Genomic DNA, 15834 nt, shown 5'->3' on the forward strand with positions numbered 1-15834 from the left:
GCTAGACTCACTTTATAGCTGAAGTGTTACAGTATTTCCTGTTTTGATCTTCCTTTACTAATTTGATCTTCTTTTTCAGTTCAGGAAGTTATCACAAAGATCATTCTTTCAATGCGTGGCTTTAGTCAAGTTTGCGATCTCATTTTTTTTTCCACAGGCTTGTCCTTCCCTAACACATTATACAGTCTTGAAAGACTCAGCATTTGTCTTAACCCCACATCACAGAAGTAATTATTTTGGCTTCTACTTCGGCGACTATTAGACATGAAGGCCTGTCACTCTTGTGCTGTCACCACACTAGCTGACAGTCTTAAGATCCTTGGTAAGCATTATAAAGCAACTTCCTGTTCCTTTTAAATGTCTTCTTGGAATTTTTCTTGGCTTTATGGCACACATACAAATCTTGCCTGTCAGGAAAATCAGCATCTGAAACTGCTGTTCCTTGTTTACCCTCTATACCCACTCTCTTATCTCACCCTTTGGCCAGAAACAGAGAGAGTAGGGCATCTTTTGACAGTGTTGGAACAATATCCAGCACAATCGAACTTCAGACTTCCTCTAAGATGTCAAAATAAATAAACAACAATCAAGGACAAGGTGTGCCTGGACACCTGCAGGTAAGCTAGGAGCTGACACAAGTAACACCAGGTGATGCAATCACATAAAGTTTCATGAAGGAGAGGAAAAAGAAAAGCACAAAGCAATAGGAACGTCAGGCTATTCCCTTTGGCATCTTTTAAATCATCGAATGCAGGAATCCTTGAGAGAGCTTACGATCCAAACCACCGAAGTGTGTGATGTCCACTCTCAGTTTGAGAGATGAGCCATTCAATTTGCACAGATCTACTGACCTGATATTGCCAGTCAACAGAAGGCTGGTAACAGGCAATGAAAAATATTCCTTACATGTTATCTTGGCTGCCCTACTGATTTATTTTTCTGGCTAAGGTTTTGGGGGGAGTTTGTTTAGGTTTGGGTGGTTTTTTTCCTATTGCATGCTTGACTTTCCACCCGTGTTTCAAATTAAATCAAACAGCATGAGTCTTTCTGAAACAGAAAACAACAAAATTACAGAGTCAAAGGACTGTAAGAAAAGACACGCTCGGAACAAGCAGGCCTTAAAGAGCAGCACTGCTGGTGAACGGCAGCGCCCGAAGCCGCGGCCGACCAGGGGGCAGCCCTGGCGGGGACGGGCGAGCTCCAGGCTGTGCTGTAATTAACAGCTGGTGTCCCTCGCCGTCTCCCCCGCCTTCGCCAATCTGAGAGCGCGGAGGGAACAGGAAACCTGTTTCGCTTTAATATTCATCAGGCTCGTTTGTCGGCGGCATTATCCGCCGGCGAACAGGAGACACTGGAGACACGCGTGCCCGCCGCACTGACTGTAATTACAGCGCGCTGGATGGGCGGACAGGCCGGCCGACAAACCGACAGACCGACCCCGCTCCCGCGGCTCCCCCGCTCCCGCCCGGGTCAGGCCGCAGCCACCCGCCACCCACGGCCGGGCCCGGCGCGGCCTCGCCCCGCTGCGGCTGCGGCTGCGCCCGGAGGGGCCGGGCCGGTCCCGTCCCGCTCACCTGCTCGGGCTCCATGGCGCCGGCGGCGGGCGCGCAGTACAGGGTGATGGCGGACAGCCCCTGCTCCATCCTCCCGCCCGCCGCGGCGCCGGGGGAGGGCGGCAGCGGGGCCGCCGCGGCCCGGGTAGGCGAGAGCGGCCGGGCGGCACCGCCCGTCACCGCGCCCGCCGGGGCGGCGCTTGGGGCCCGCCGGGCCCCCGCCCGGGCCGGGCGCGCTCGGGAGCCGGGGCACAGCCCGCAGAGGCTGAGGGCAGCCATGGCAGGGGTGTCCGCAGCCCCGTGGCCCGAGGGGAGCGCGGAGAGGGCGGAGGCAGCCGGGCTGGCAGGCACAGCTCGACCTGGACGCAGGAGGAACCGTACCTGCTCTGCAGCGAGGGAAAAACCTGTGTTCTGGGTGCAACATAGACATCGTTCTCCCAAAATACTGTAAAAACGTCCAAAATAATATAATCACAGGAAGGTCCTGGGTAGGATTTAGGGGTTCTCCGCTCCCAGGGCCACTCTTGCTCAGCCTTCCAGTATCGGGTGTTGGCTCAGGCAACTCAGCACCTTGTAAAGGACCAAACCCTGAACAGGAAAGAAATGCAAACCCAGCCCCGAGCTTCGTCTGGGTGAGAAAATAAAGTGCATTGGCACCAGGCAAGGAGAGGAGTTTGCCAGGTACTGGGTTTGCTCAGCAGCTCCAGCAGAGCCGGGAGCCGAGGCCTCTGAGCTGCAGGGAAGGGCCCTGCCTGAACAGAACCAGGGCTGACCCCGGCAAAGGCACATCAGCCAATACCGACTAGTGAGAGCAGCTGGAGGTGCAAGCGTTTGAAACATCGTTTTTATCGGGATAATGGAGTGAGTAGGTTTTTTTTCTTTTTTTAAGTCGGAACCAATGGCTGTAACAGGCATGTAGAGAGCAAGAGCTGCCCTTGAATCTTGCGTCATTAAGAACAGCTTCCAAAAAATTACAGTCTATAGCACAGATGGGCTTTTACACACTTTCTTAGTCATATTAAAGCATTATCCAGACCCCATGACAAATGAAAAGCCCAGTTAAAGTACAGACATATCACACAATTATAGTAGCATAAGGCAGAAAATGTTCCCTTGTGAAAAGGGCTGACACACAAAACGTACGATATTGAACATATGATTACAGAAACACATAAACTAAAGACTAGAGTATTATTTTAGACAGTATTGGGCTGAACATCTGCTTTAGGCAATAAAAATATATATTACTTAAACTTGCAAAGAAACAAATTAGGATACATAAATCTCTTACCTACACTAAAGTCTACATTCTGTTGAGTAAGGACTGGTTGAAATAGGGTAACAGCTCCCAAAGAACCATATTCAGTAATCAACTGACCAACTTTCCTTTACCTCTGCTGTGATTATAGCAGCTGTACAGTAATATTGAACTTAATCTTTCACCTCCCAGAACAACTGATGTTTGCAACTTAGACAATTTTAGTAAACTTAGCATATGTCAATATTGAAAGTCCTATGAAACAGTAAAGACTGTTCACAAATAAACTCATAGCTATTTGTGTGTCTAATAGTAACCTGTCCAGCTCCTATCACACAACTATCTATTGACCATCATAACTGTTTCCTCTTACTTGGCTGCTCAGCAGCAGACTGAGCTCAGACAAGTTGGTCTGAGCAGCCACAGCTTTCAGCAAGATATACACAGGAAGACAGACCTGTGTCTTTTAAGTATTTTCAGCAAATTTTGCTTGCCTCTAGCTCTTCGGGGTTCTTGTATGCCAGAGAAAACTTTTCTGCAGACTTTCTGAGATGCTGTGGAGGATGAGTACCAAAAACCCTAATGCAAGAAAAGGCTAGTGGGGGAGTTTTTACACACTTGCCAACAGTGTTTTATTTGCATCGAGGCCACGTAAGTCACCAATTCAGAATATCAAATTGAAAGAACATATAGAACATTCTGTTGTCCTGAAACAACTTTAGTGTTTTCTTCCAAACATCGTACTCTGCAGGATCCATAAACATAAAAATTATATCCCAGTATCTTAAATTCTCCCTTAAAAAGCTATGAGAGAATTTTAGAAGTGCTCCCATACAATTGAACTCTTCTTGGTGTCTCCAGCATGCATGTATTTTTTATTTCAGACTTGAGGTCCTCAGGCAATTTTTCCAAGCAGGCTCCAAAGTATTTTCTACCTGGCTCACTCAGATAAGAACAGTACGCGCTTTGTTCACTCCAGCATGTATCTTAGAAATAATAATTGACACATGTTCTACTTTAAAGGAACTCCATTCTGAACTTGCCCTTGCTTCTGCCAATACTCCGCTACTGACAGCTCTCTTCCTATCTGGTAGCAGTGTTAGTAGTTTGGAAATGGTGAACTAAAAGCAAAAACTAGTTGTATGCAGCAAATTGAAAATAGAGTGTTAATTGTTGGGAACTTGACAGTCTGACTGAGCCTGTCCTGAAGCACAGTGCTTCAGTGTTCACCCTCAATATCCCTATTCATGTTTGATTTCCATCAAAAGCATTTAACTATCCACTCTCCCCTACCGACTGCATTCCAAAGCATGATACTCTTTTCTGCATCATTTTGTGTATTTCATTGGTATATACTGCTCAAGAACTGAAACTACTATAAAAAAATGGGTTTTAGTAAACACACACCACTACAGTAACCGAGGAAAGCTCCCCTAAAAGCTGTCAATATGCAAGCATTCTTTTGCTGTATTTAAAACACTAAATATCCAACTTAACTGATCCTTTAACAGACTAATGCTATGCATAAAATGCAGTGCATTAGGTAAATGGTGTAACTGAAAATTTTTCAACATCCTCCCTACGTTGAATACAAGTACCACTAACCAAGCACAAGATAGTTTCACAATATAAAGTAAGTTACAGCATACCTCATATTAATACAAGAGCATAATTTCCTACATAAGTTATTCACTGGTAGCTGCCACCTTCTCAAAGAACTGGCTGTTTTAATTACTACATTCAGCTTTTATCTTCTCAAAGCAACAGCAACAGGTGTCCATTTACAAACCAAGCACTCTGCAGCATATGAAGATTCATAATACACCCTCTTCCCTTAAAGGTAAAAGATATTTGCCAAGATCTATGTTTGATTTCACAGTTCATCTGGTCTACCTAGTTTCTGAGGTGGGCCTGTAGATTCTACCCTTTTGATATTGAAATACTCAAGAAATGCTATAGGAAATTAAGATCTCATTGTAGCTGAGTTACGGCAATATGTTTTGTTAGATACAGATATCTCTGTTTTAAAGTTCAGTACCAAAACAGAATTCCAATTAGTATGCATTAGAAATTATCTCCATAACAAAGAAACCTACTTAATTAGCAAGCTGGTATGAAGATTATCTTCACTATACGAGACAATTTGATATTTGCATAGCTGCATTTTTTCAGTCACTTCATTCCTTGTGTATAGGGAAAGAATGATAAAATTCTGTAGAACAAAGTCTTGTACAAACCTGAGCACAGCACATCCATATTCTAAAAATGGTCCACAACTGAGCACCAACAACAGATTTTCAGATACTGAACTATTCTTACAGTATTCTACGCCAAACATGAGTTACAACAGTCTTTAGAAACAACTCAAACTAAGGAAATCATCTCACTTCATATTTATCAGCTAAAGGGAGTTAGAAAGAACTGAAGAAACAGGCTGTTCCCTTGTTTATAACCACTTAAATTTTATTTTACAGTATATTTGTGACATTTTATGTTACTATAACTAAAGATCAGGGTTGTTTACAAATATAATGGCTGCCATTTGATGTAAACAATTAAAAAGTGTCTCTAAATATTAAAATTTGACATCATGATTTTGTTTCATTAAACTGAATTACTCTTTGTGCCATCAGTTATTAGTGGAGAGGAACTAATTTAAGCAAAAATAGTTTTCAGAAATTAGATGTAGAAACTGAGAAGTCTGGATAAGATTTCAAAAAACTACTCCCTCATCACCGTAAAAAGGAAGAAAGCAAATTCTTTCACTGAAGTTGCAATGAAGAGTCAACCAAGTCCATTTGTATTAAGGCTTCTTTACATATTATTGAATCCCATCATGCCTTTCATATTGCCAGCAGCACCTTGTTGAAATTGTCTCATCATTGACTGCAAACCTGCCATGCCACCTGCAGAAAATAAGTGAGAACAAGAACGTGTGAATTAAAAGCACGGCTCTCTTGCTCAAGGCCTCATTACAATACACACACCATTTCAGTAATTTACAAATGCAGAAACCCAACACTGTCAAAGCAGGTTTAAATGCCTATTGGAAGTAAAGAACTGAGTAATTACAGAAAGGTCTGCAAAACACCAGGTTTAAAGTAGGTTTTAAGATGACTGTGCATTAAGAACTAGACAGAAGAAAAAACCTTGAAGGAATTACCAGTATCAATTAATAAGGCTATGCTATAGCAGTCTTTATTTAAAGGTGGTCTTGTCAAATTTAATAACTTGAAGCAAAGCTTAGAAGAGAAGGGAAGGGAACTTTAGGAAGATTTGCTTTACCATAGTCATGCCTTAAGTTATCACTATTCGCAGACACCATTCCAATTTCTCAATCTGAGAGCTCCATCCAAACGGAAAGATTAGATTAAGTACTGTTAAGTGCAAAGTATTTAGACTAAACTCTGATTCTTGCTAGAAAACCCTAGAAATACTTAATACTGATATATAATGCAGATATTCTCACATCACACACCTAAATTCTGTATTTCAAACGCTCACATACCCATATGATGAAGAACTCTAGGATCCATCATCTTTGCCATCTGTTGGTTTAGTTTGGCCAGCTGAGATGGGTTTACATTCTTTGACATATCACCACCTAAAAAAAAAGTGGATTAACATATGGGGCTAGAAATAAATCTGAATGTCACCTTCTAATTCTAGATTCAAATGGATAAGTCCATTATCAGAAGTCACTATGTCAGCCACTTAAAGGTACTGTAAGTCCCTACACACCATATAACAGACTGCAGTGTTATATTGTGCTAGTAATCGAGTCCACATTGATTGAAACACAGTGGCTTTCCCTACCAAGTTACACACTAGTGTCATGAAGAACAGTGCAAGTCTTACAGTTACATAAAAGAGTTTTCAAACATCATGACAATGAGCGAACTACAACTCACTTTCTCCTCTCCCTAATCAATGTTTTCACATTTCCTCTGCGTTCACACATCAAGCAACAGCCTCACCAAGTTCATAAATTTTAGGGGTTTTTTTGTTTAGTTGTTTTTTTGGTTTGGTTGGTTTGTTTTTGTGGTGTCACGCTGTTTTACCTTTGAAAAGCCCTTTGATGCCGCCCATCTTTTTCACCATCTGTGCAAACTTAGTGTATTGGGTCAAAAGCTCCTGAACATCTCTGGTAGAAACACCTGAACCTCTTGCTACTCTTTGGATTCTTCCTGGCTGCTTACTGAAAACTTTGGCACCATCTGTACTGTCAAGTTCTGCAATTACAGTGAGGAAAAGAGAGATACATTGAGTTACTGATAAAAAACTATTACAGTTGGTAGCAAACCTGTTCTCATTGTAGAGAATTTAGTTTTGAGCCAGAGAACAAACCCCTAGTTTTAGAAGTGACAATGCAGAATTTTACATAAATAGAGACATAATATTCTATGAAGTAATACTAGAAAGCTGTTACCTTCATATGTTCATCACCATGATAGAAAAAATCGTCTGAATAAATTACACACCCTGAGCACCCTTGCCCTTAAGCCATATTAATGGGTTTAGCACAAGGGTAAGAGCATATCCTGCAGGAATTATGGGTGAATTAAAACCACTTTGAATTCCAGAGGCTGGGCTATATCACCAAGTAAACTTGAGGATGGGTAGGAAAAAAAGACAGCAATGCCAGATTAAGGATTAAAATAGCTTTTTAATTTGCAAGTATAGCGTTAATAATTTGAGAACACTTACAATATGAAAACTAAAAATTCATTAATTTCTACCAGAATGCTTCAAAATCCCACCTATTCTACACAAGACAGAGCAGCAACAGGCAGTCATTAAGGTATCTCTAAATATTTAGACTTATTCAGAAAGTTGGAGACACACCTACTCGTTGTCATTTGCCATTTCTAAGAGTGTTAAATATTTCTTGTAGTTTTCTGTCCCTGTAGATGCTGCATTGCCTTTTTGGTTCCAAAAAGTCATCTTTGGTTAACAACAATGGGGAAAGAACACTAGTGCATGACATTTGGTTTACCTTGATCATTCATACTGTCCATTATAGTCATCAGTTTCTTTAGCCTTGCCATTGATTCCTGTTCATTGCCTTTACTCATGAAGTCAGTTCCAAAACCAGGGATCATGCCCTTGTTTTAAAAACGGAAAACAAAAGCTCTGTCAGAAAAGGCAAAGCCAACTTTGATTAAGCAGCCAGAAATATAGACAGCAATTTTTAGTTCAGTTGTTATGTATTGCAGTAGATTTCACCTTTTTGAAAACCATTGCAGACTGTAACACAAGTTTCAGCAAAGAGTTCTAATTTTACAGAAGTTTGTCAAATATCAATGAAAATCTGATAAAATAAAATGATTTGGGAAATAACTAACCAAGATCTGACTGAATGGTCCCATTTTCATGATGTTTTGGAATTGTTCATACATATCTCTTAGTGTAAATTGACCTGAAGTACAACAAAAAAAAAAGTTAGCAGAAGTCACAGTAGCATTTTGGTCTTATTCTCCTTTCTCAATTATTTTTCATTTTTACAAGGTAAATACTGTACTGCACAGGTAAGTGGATAAATAAACATTTTCACTACTAACATGGATAAACACTTTCGGACAGCACATGCTGAACCATTGAGCTAATTATTCTGCACTTACACTCTGACAGACTAATTACTGAAAAAACACAACTCAGGTTACTTGCCTGCCACATGTAAACAGAATAGCCTTTATTCACTATGCACATGAGCAAGTTGTGTCTACAAATTACACAAATTAACTCAGTGGTCTCCGTCACAGAGAATCTGCCATGACTACATCACTGTAATGCACCGGCTATTCAGGCCTTGGGAATAACTTACCATGTTTTAGCTTTTCTATGAGTGCTTCATTATCATCCAACTTTAACTCATTCACTTTATCTATCAATCCTTCAATATCACCCATACCTGGGAAAAGAAAACAGCTCTGAAATGATCATTAAAAAAATTACACTTTGACTTTCCATTATCCAATTCAAAGTGTCTTTTAAGTACAATTGTACACAGTACATACATACCAAGCAGTTTGCTGATGAAAGGCTGTGTTTTAAAGGGTTCAAAGTCATCGATGTGTTCACCAGTTCCAATAAAAATAATAGGACTCTTTGTGGCAGCAACTCTGCAGTAAAATACATTTTATGAAAAGGCCTCAAAACCCATCCATCTTTTGTACCATCTATTAACACAATCAGTCAGGCACCCTCAACACTATGCATCCTCTCTGCAGTATCTGTCTTACTCCTCAAACTATTAATGAAAAAACATCCAGCATTTGGATGTGTAGCTGAGAGTAGTTAAAAAGATTTTTCTCTAATCAGTAAAATACTTTGAAAAAATCTTTAAGAAAAATAGAAGTTGCTTATTTTCATTGCTGAGTTTTAAGCAACTTGAGAGGAAAGAAAGAAAGAAAAATAAATCATGTACACTTTATCTTAATATTGAGGTCAGATGACAAAGGCATTGGTTACATTTCCCTCATACAACAGAATCTCATTTTCAACACAGGGAAAAAAGCTCACATGTGAGAAAAATCAGAACATTTTCACTGATCAATTATTGGCACTAGCTTTTAGATGAAACTCAGCTTCCAGTTCACAGACTGTATAAAGCAAATACAGCCAATGCATGACAAGTGAAAAAAGAGCAAAATGAAAATACCAAAAGGTTTAGTTTTTCATCACTATGCTATAAATAAAGTAAAATATATATGGCAGTTCAAGAACTGTAACACTTCAGATCAAAATCAGTCAGTGATGTAATAAGTCAGTGTCAGTAAACTTGGACTGTTTTGAAAAATCAGCTCCACACCAGCTGTATCATTGAAATGCAGGTGGAACAAGTATATAAGGCTGAAGATAAAACATAACATTGTCTAGTCAGTCTGCCAAGACAGAGCACATGGGAAGTCCAATGAGAATTGAATTCAGATAAGTATGACAGCAGACAACTTTTTACCAAGTTGCTGGACACTGGCAATCCAGAAGTCTGATTTGCATCACAGCTTTGTGGCCACTAGATATGACTAGGCAGAGGTTTTCCCCTTCTGGAGAAAACTCTTAGGCATTAAATGAGAAGCAAAACTCTTCAACAAAGCCGTATGTATTAAGCCCAAATTTATCTTTTTGGAAAAGTGCCTGATAGTGATCCTATCCACCAGAAGAAGGGTAAGAATCTCCTGACTTAAATCTCAGACTTTCTGCAGTGTGACAGTGACACTTTCAGAGAACAGGTTTCTGTGAGACAGTAAGACATTTCCTGGCTGGCTGTCCACGGCCAGATGTTGGACACTATTACACCATTATACCACAGTACTTACGCACTGAGAGCTCCACCTCCTTTGGCGTGTCCATCAAGCTTTGTGACAATAACAGAAGCTACATCTACTTTATCTTTGAAAGCTTTAGCTTGAGCTTCACAAGCTTGGCCAATGGAAGCATCCATCACATAAACAATGTTATCTGGTTGCTAGGAGAAATGATACACACAAAATAATAATTTCCTGCTTTACTAAAGAGTTTGTGCATTATGTTCAGTAGCAGAATTACTGCAGTAACAGTATCTAAGGGCTGTGCAGTTTAAAACAGGACATTTTATGAACAGTATTATCTAAGGACCATTTGAAAAACTCTAGTGCTATGTAACTACATGAAAGATTTATCTACAACACAGAAGATTACCATTTAATAGGTTTGTATTTATTAGTTATGTTTCAAGTGATTTTAGCCAGTATCTTGAGCCATCCAGCTAATTAGTAGCTAGAAGAAATTAATGGCTCACATCTTCCAGTCAGTTCTACATTAAGAGATTTAAGACATCCATTCCTCTGAAAACAAGTTAGCCATTAGTAGGAATTCTGTGGAAAGTGTGACATTGTCATGCAAGACCACAGAATCAAATAAATAGCCAGACTTTTTAAACCCATATAAGAAACACCAGTTTCATTTACATATCAAAACTGTTGAAAGTTATCCAATCATCCTCTCTGTTTCAGGCCAATTATTTGTGACAATCACAAAGTTTTGTATTCATAGTTACAGGAAACCAGATCAGACTGGTTCTTTCAATGCAAAGATCCTGGAAAGTTAAAGCAGGAATGGCAGTCCAGTTATATTCAAGTACCCTTGAATTACAGATAGAAGAATTAAAACTAACACAAAGCTATCAAGCACTGGTCTTTCAGCCTTTGCTTATTCATATATGTCTGTAATTTCTAATATATTCTAGCAGTTAAAGCAAAATCTACACAGAATATTAGGATATAAAGATAAATCCGTTGTAGTCTAATGACTATGACAGAAGTTATTGTATTTCTCAAAACTACTCACTATGGCATTAGCAACTTGTAACATCTCTTCAAACAAAGAGTCTTCTTGTTTGTGACGTCCACTTGTATCAACAATGATTATTTCAAAGTTCTCATTCTTAAATTTCTCAACACCTTCTGAGGCAATAATTACAGGATCCATTTCTGTGTAACTGATCAAAGAGAGAAACATCTCTAAACATGTGCAATTCTTTGTTCCCAAAGAAACTAATTTAAAATTTCATCACTTGACTACAAACTTGTTAACTATAAATCTACCTGGATTTCAAGACGGAATTCCTCTTATATCAAGCAAAAATTGATTATAAATATGCCCTCTGAAGCCACTTACCCTTACTACTCAGTGAACTGAAGTACAAAGGACTATCTGTCTCACCTGCTGAAAGCTGCACTAACTTCTACTACCCCTTCCCTGAAATAAGATTTAACTGAGCACCCAGACATTACACCTCCAGTGAGGCTTAGGGGAAAGTTATTTACTACTTTATAAAAGCTATTTTAGTCCACCTCTGCCTCTACTTGACAATAAAAATTAAACGTCCGAAAACAACATCCTTGGATCTGTAAGACACTTCCTGTAAATCTGAATATGTCTGGTAAAAGTCTATGAACTGCTGTACACAGAGAGCATCATAGTGAATTATTCCTGGATGTCTGATCTCTTCTTACACTACTCCTACCTGCTGCTCCTGGCAGTACACTGAATTAAGCAGAATTTTCATCTGATCAGAGCAAATACTACTCAGAATATATCACTAAAATCTAAGTAATTAGGCAATACTGGATGGGGCTTAGTGCAAGACATTCAATAAGGAACAATACATCTTTGGAGTTAAATTGTTCTCCAAACTGATTCTGAAAGATGCTTACCTCCCATAAAAGGGAATTCTTGCTTTTGTGGCATTCTGCTTTAACTGGTCAAAAGCACCTGTAAGACAAGTATAGTCAAGGGACTACTTAAGGAAATCTGTAAGTATTATAGATAGAGAACTACATCATTAAAGTCTGTATTACCTGCTCTGTATGTGTCTGCACATATCAAACAGGTTTTCCAGCCTTTTCTCTGATAAAAGTAGGCTAACTGTGAAAAGAAATCCAAAACAAGGAGTCACACCAAAGTCTCAATGACAACACTGTAACAGCTTGCGAGTCACTGAAGTACACACAGAGCACCCAAGGTCAAGCCAGCCCTCCTATAACTGAGGCCACTGAGTAACTCTGTACAAGTATCCAATGTTAGCATGGCCATTATTTAGAAATGTATTTTATAAATAATTATTAATGGCAAGATAAGAACAGCTGCTTGACTCTGCTTCTGATTTCAGCTTCTGAGCTGGGAATGACTACAAATAACTCAAGTTTCCATTTTACTAACTCTTGGATTCTGCTCACTGTTAATACTGCAGACTGGGATAGCATTTGGAAACTACTCAAAGCATTAATACTTCAGTATCAAATACCATAATGGCTACAACTCATACAGCTCTTGGTTTCTGCACTTCCAGAGGAACAAAGATCTTTGCACTGCAAGGACGTGTTAGAGTGGTGGATAGAACCCTTCACTTTCTGGCAACACTCAGCTTCACTGGTACAAAACACTTGACTGACCAAAGACAAATTTCCAAATTAAAGTTTGCCCACAGAAGCACTAGGGAAGTTTTATGAAATCAGAGCAGTGATATATTCAGTATAGCCTACATGTGAACCTCAAAAGCAGATGACAACAAAAGCAAGGAAGATGCACTTTCTTTCCACAAGATAATGTTTCCTTCCATCTTGGAATGCATTGAGCTCTGTCTTGGGATGGATGACAAGCAAGTTGAGAGCTTATATGTTAGAATAAAAAGGCAGACTAGTAAGGGTGATGTTGTTGTGGATGTTTGCTACAAGCCACCTGATGAGGAGGAACAAGTGGATGAAGCCTTCTATAGGCAGCCTCAGTCACAGGCACTGGCTCTTGTGGGGGGAACTTTAACTACCCTGACATCTGCTGGAGAAGCAGCACAGTGAAACACAGTCCAGGAGGTTCCTGGAAAGCATAGATGACAAATTCCTCTCACAGGTAATGGAGGATCCCACAAGGAGTGGTGTGCTGCTTGACCTTATACCAACAAACAGGGAAGGCTTGTTGGAGATGGGGAGGTTGGAGGCAGCCTTGGCTGTAGTGACAATGAGATTGTGGAGTTCAGTATCAGGCAAGGTAGAAGCAGTAAGATTACAAGAATGGACTTCAGGATAGGTAATTTTTGCCTCTTTAGGGAACCTCTTGGAAGAATCACTTGGGAACAGGTCCTGCAGGGAAGAGGGGTCCAAGAGAGTTGGCTGATATTAAAGGATCACTTCCTCCAGGCTCAAGAACAATGCATTTTGATGAGCTAGAAATTAAGCAAAGGGAGCGAGACCAAGATGGATGAATAGAGAACTGTCGTTACTCAAGCATAAGCAGGAACTATACAGGAGATGGAAGCAGGGTCAGGCCACCTGGAATAAATACAGAGGCTGTCAGAGTAAATAGAAATGAGACAAGGAAGACCAAGGACCCTCTGGAACTAAATCTGGCCAAGGATGTCAAGGATAACAAGAGGATAACAAAGGGAAAACACAGGATAATGTGGGCCCATTACTAAATGGAGGGGGACCCTGGTAATAGATGACACAGAGACAGCAGAGTTACCAAACACCTTCTTTGCACTGGTCTTCACTGACAAGATCAGCGCTCAGGAATCTCTGACCCAGGAGACCAGGGTGAAGAAATGATGGAAGAAAGACTTCCTTTTGGTACCAATAAGGTTTGGATTGGAGAACACGTAGGCAACCTCGACACCTGCCAAGTTCATGGGTCCTGACAGGACAACACCCAGAGCTGGTAGGCATCATTGCAAGGCTGCTCAGGATCGTATTTGAAAGGTGGTGGCAATCAGGAGAGGTGTCTGAGGACTGGAAGAAAGTAAATGTCACCCCAGTCCTCAAAAAGGGCAAGAAGGAGGACCCAGGGAATTACCAGCCAGTCCTCACCTCAATCATTGGAAAGGTGATGGAGTACCTCATTTTGGAGGCCATCTCTATCCACATGAATGACAAGGTGATCAGGAGTAATCAGCATGGATTCACCAACCTACTTGCCTTCTATGATGAAACCAACTGTCTAGATATTGTCTATCTTGACTTCAGCAAGGCCATCAACACCGTCTCTCACAACACCCTGATAGGCAAACTCAGTGTGTGTAGACTGGATGAGTGGACAGTGAGGTGGATTCAGAACTGGCTGAGTGGCACATCTCAGACAGTTGTAATGAATGGCACAGGGTCCAGTTACAGGTCTACCACTACTGGTGTCCCCCACAGTTTAATACAGGGCCCACATTATTTACCTTATTCATCAGTGACTTGGATGAAGGGGCAGAGGCCTCCTCAGCAAGTTCACAGACAACACAAAGGTGAAGGAGCGGCCACTACCCCAGAGGGCTGTGCAGCACTTCAAAAGGACCTCAACAGGTTGGAGAGGTGGGCAGAGAGGAACAGATGGAAATTCAGCAAAGGCAACTGCAGGGTCCTGCACTCGGGCAAGAATAACCCCCTGCACCAGTACAGGCTGGGGGCTGAACTGCTGGAAAGCAGCTCTGCAGAGAAGGACTGAGGGGTCCTGCTGGACAACAAGCTGTCCATGGGCCAGCAGGGTGCCATGTGGCCGTGGTATCCTGGGGTGCAGTGGGAAGAGCATTGCCAGCAGGCCCAGGGGGATGATCCTGCCCCTCTATTCAGCCCTGGTGAGGCCACATCCAGAGTGCCCTGTCCAGTTCTGGGCTCCTCAGAGACAGTGCCAGAGAGACATGGAGGCTCCTGGTCCAGTGGAGGGCTACAAAGATGATTAAGGCACAGGAGCATCTCTCTTACAAGGAAAGGCTGAGGAAGTTGGGCCTCTTCAGTCTCAAGAAAAGAACTGAGAGGGGACCTTAGCAATGTTTATAAGTATCTGAAGGGAGGGTGTCAAGAAGATGGAGGACAGGAGGAAATGGGCAGAAACTGATGCACAGGAAGTTCCACCTGAATATGAGGAAGAATTTCTTTACTGTGCAAGTGACCAGACACTGGAACAGGTTGCCCAGAGAGGGTGTGGAGTCTCCCTCACTGAAGATATTCAAGAATCATCTGGACACAACCCTGTGCCATGTGGTCCAGGATGGCTCTGCTTGAGGAGGGAGACTGAACCAGATGACCCCCTGTGGTCCCTTCCAACTTTACCCATTTTATGATGTGTTGATTCAGAGCATTCTTTTCTAGCCTTGAAAAGATACAAATGTAAATTTCCTCAATGAATCAGGGGCTGGAAGAGGTTTCATACCACATACTTAACTGAAGTGTCTAATACCAGTCAAATTCCACTGCCTTCCCTAAATAAGTAATGGAATGACATAGGTTTCATTCATGGTACTAGTCTTAAACATAGAAAGTGAACTACAGTGTTGTCGTTTTACTCCGTATAGCAACTAAGTACCAAGAAAAATAGAAAGAATCTTTTTATCCATATACAGTATTGTTTCATCAAGAGTTGAGTTCAAAAAATTTTTAAGGAAGTCCTACAAGCCATAAATTGCCCAAAAGAATATTACTTTGAATATTCACCTCATCTCAGAAACCCCTCTGCAAAAATATCTCTACAATATAGCGTGCTAGCACTTTCCTACTAATGGAAACA

General features: G+C 41.1%; 1 protein-coding gene across 3 annotated transcripts in view; it reads right to left on the reverse strand.

Annotated features, from left to right (window-relative positions):
- The window catches only part of LOC139673027 (signal recognition particle subunit SRP54), a 36361-nt gene that overhangs the window by 14407 nt on the left and 6120 nt on the right, over positions 1 to 15834 (reverse strand). Inside the window, exons 6-16 of one of the 3 annotated variants that reach the window (XM_071557932.1) lie at positions 12153 to 12219; positions 12009 to 12066; positions 11140 to 11290; positions 10131 to 10279; positions 8833 to 8933; positions 8636 to 8722; positions 8157 to 8230; positions 7808 to 7916; positions 6873 to 7043; positions 6320 to 6415; positions 5225 to 5717 (exon numbers count right to left, since the gene is read on the reverse strand). In XM_071557932.1, the coding sequence (XP_071414033.1) occupies positions 5626 to 5717; positions 6320 to 6415; positions 6873 to 7043; positions 7808 to 7916; positions 8157 to 8230; positions 8636 to 8722; positions 8833 to 8933; positions 10131 to 10279; positions 11140 to 11290; positions 12009 to 12066; positions 12153 to 12219 (1155 nt within the window). In that variant the 3' untranslated portion in view covers positions 5225 to 5625. Of the gene's footprint in view, positions 1 to 1574; positions 1837 to 5224; positions 5718 to 6319; positions 6416 to 6872; positions 7044 to 7807; positions 7917 to 8156; positions 8231 to 8635; positions 8723 to 8832; positions 8934 to 10130; positions 10280 to 11139; positions 11291 to 12008; positions 12067 to 12152; positions 12220 to 15834 lie in introns of those variants that run through there. The other 2 variants (XM_071557934.1, XM_071557933.1) reach the window with 2 other exon arrangements.

Source organism: Pithys albifrons, chromosome 6, assembly GCF_047495875.1.
Source record: "Pithys albifrons albifrons isolate INPA30051 chromosome 6, PitAlb_v1, whole genome shotgun sequence".
Taxonomy (NCBI): domain Eukaryota; kingdom Metazoa; phylum Chordata; class Aves; order Passeriformes; family Thamnophilidae; genus Pithys; species Pithys albifrons.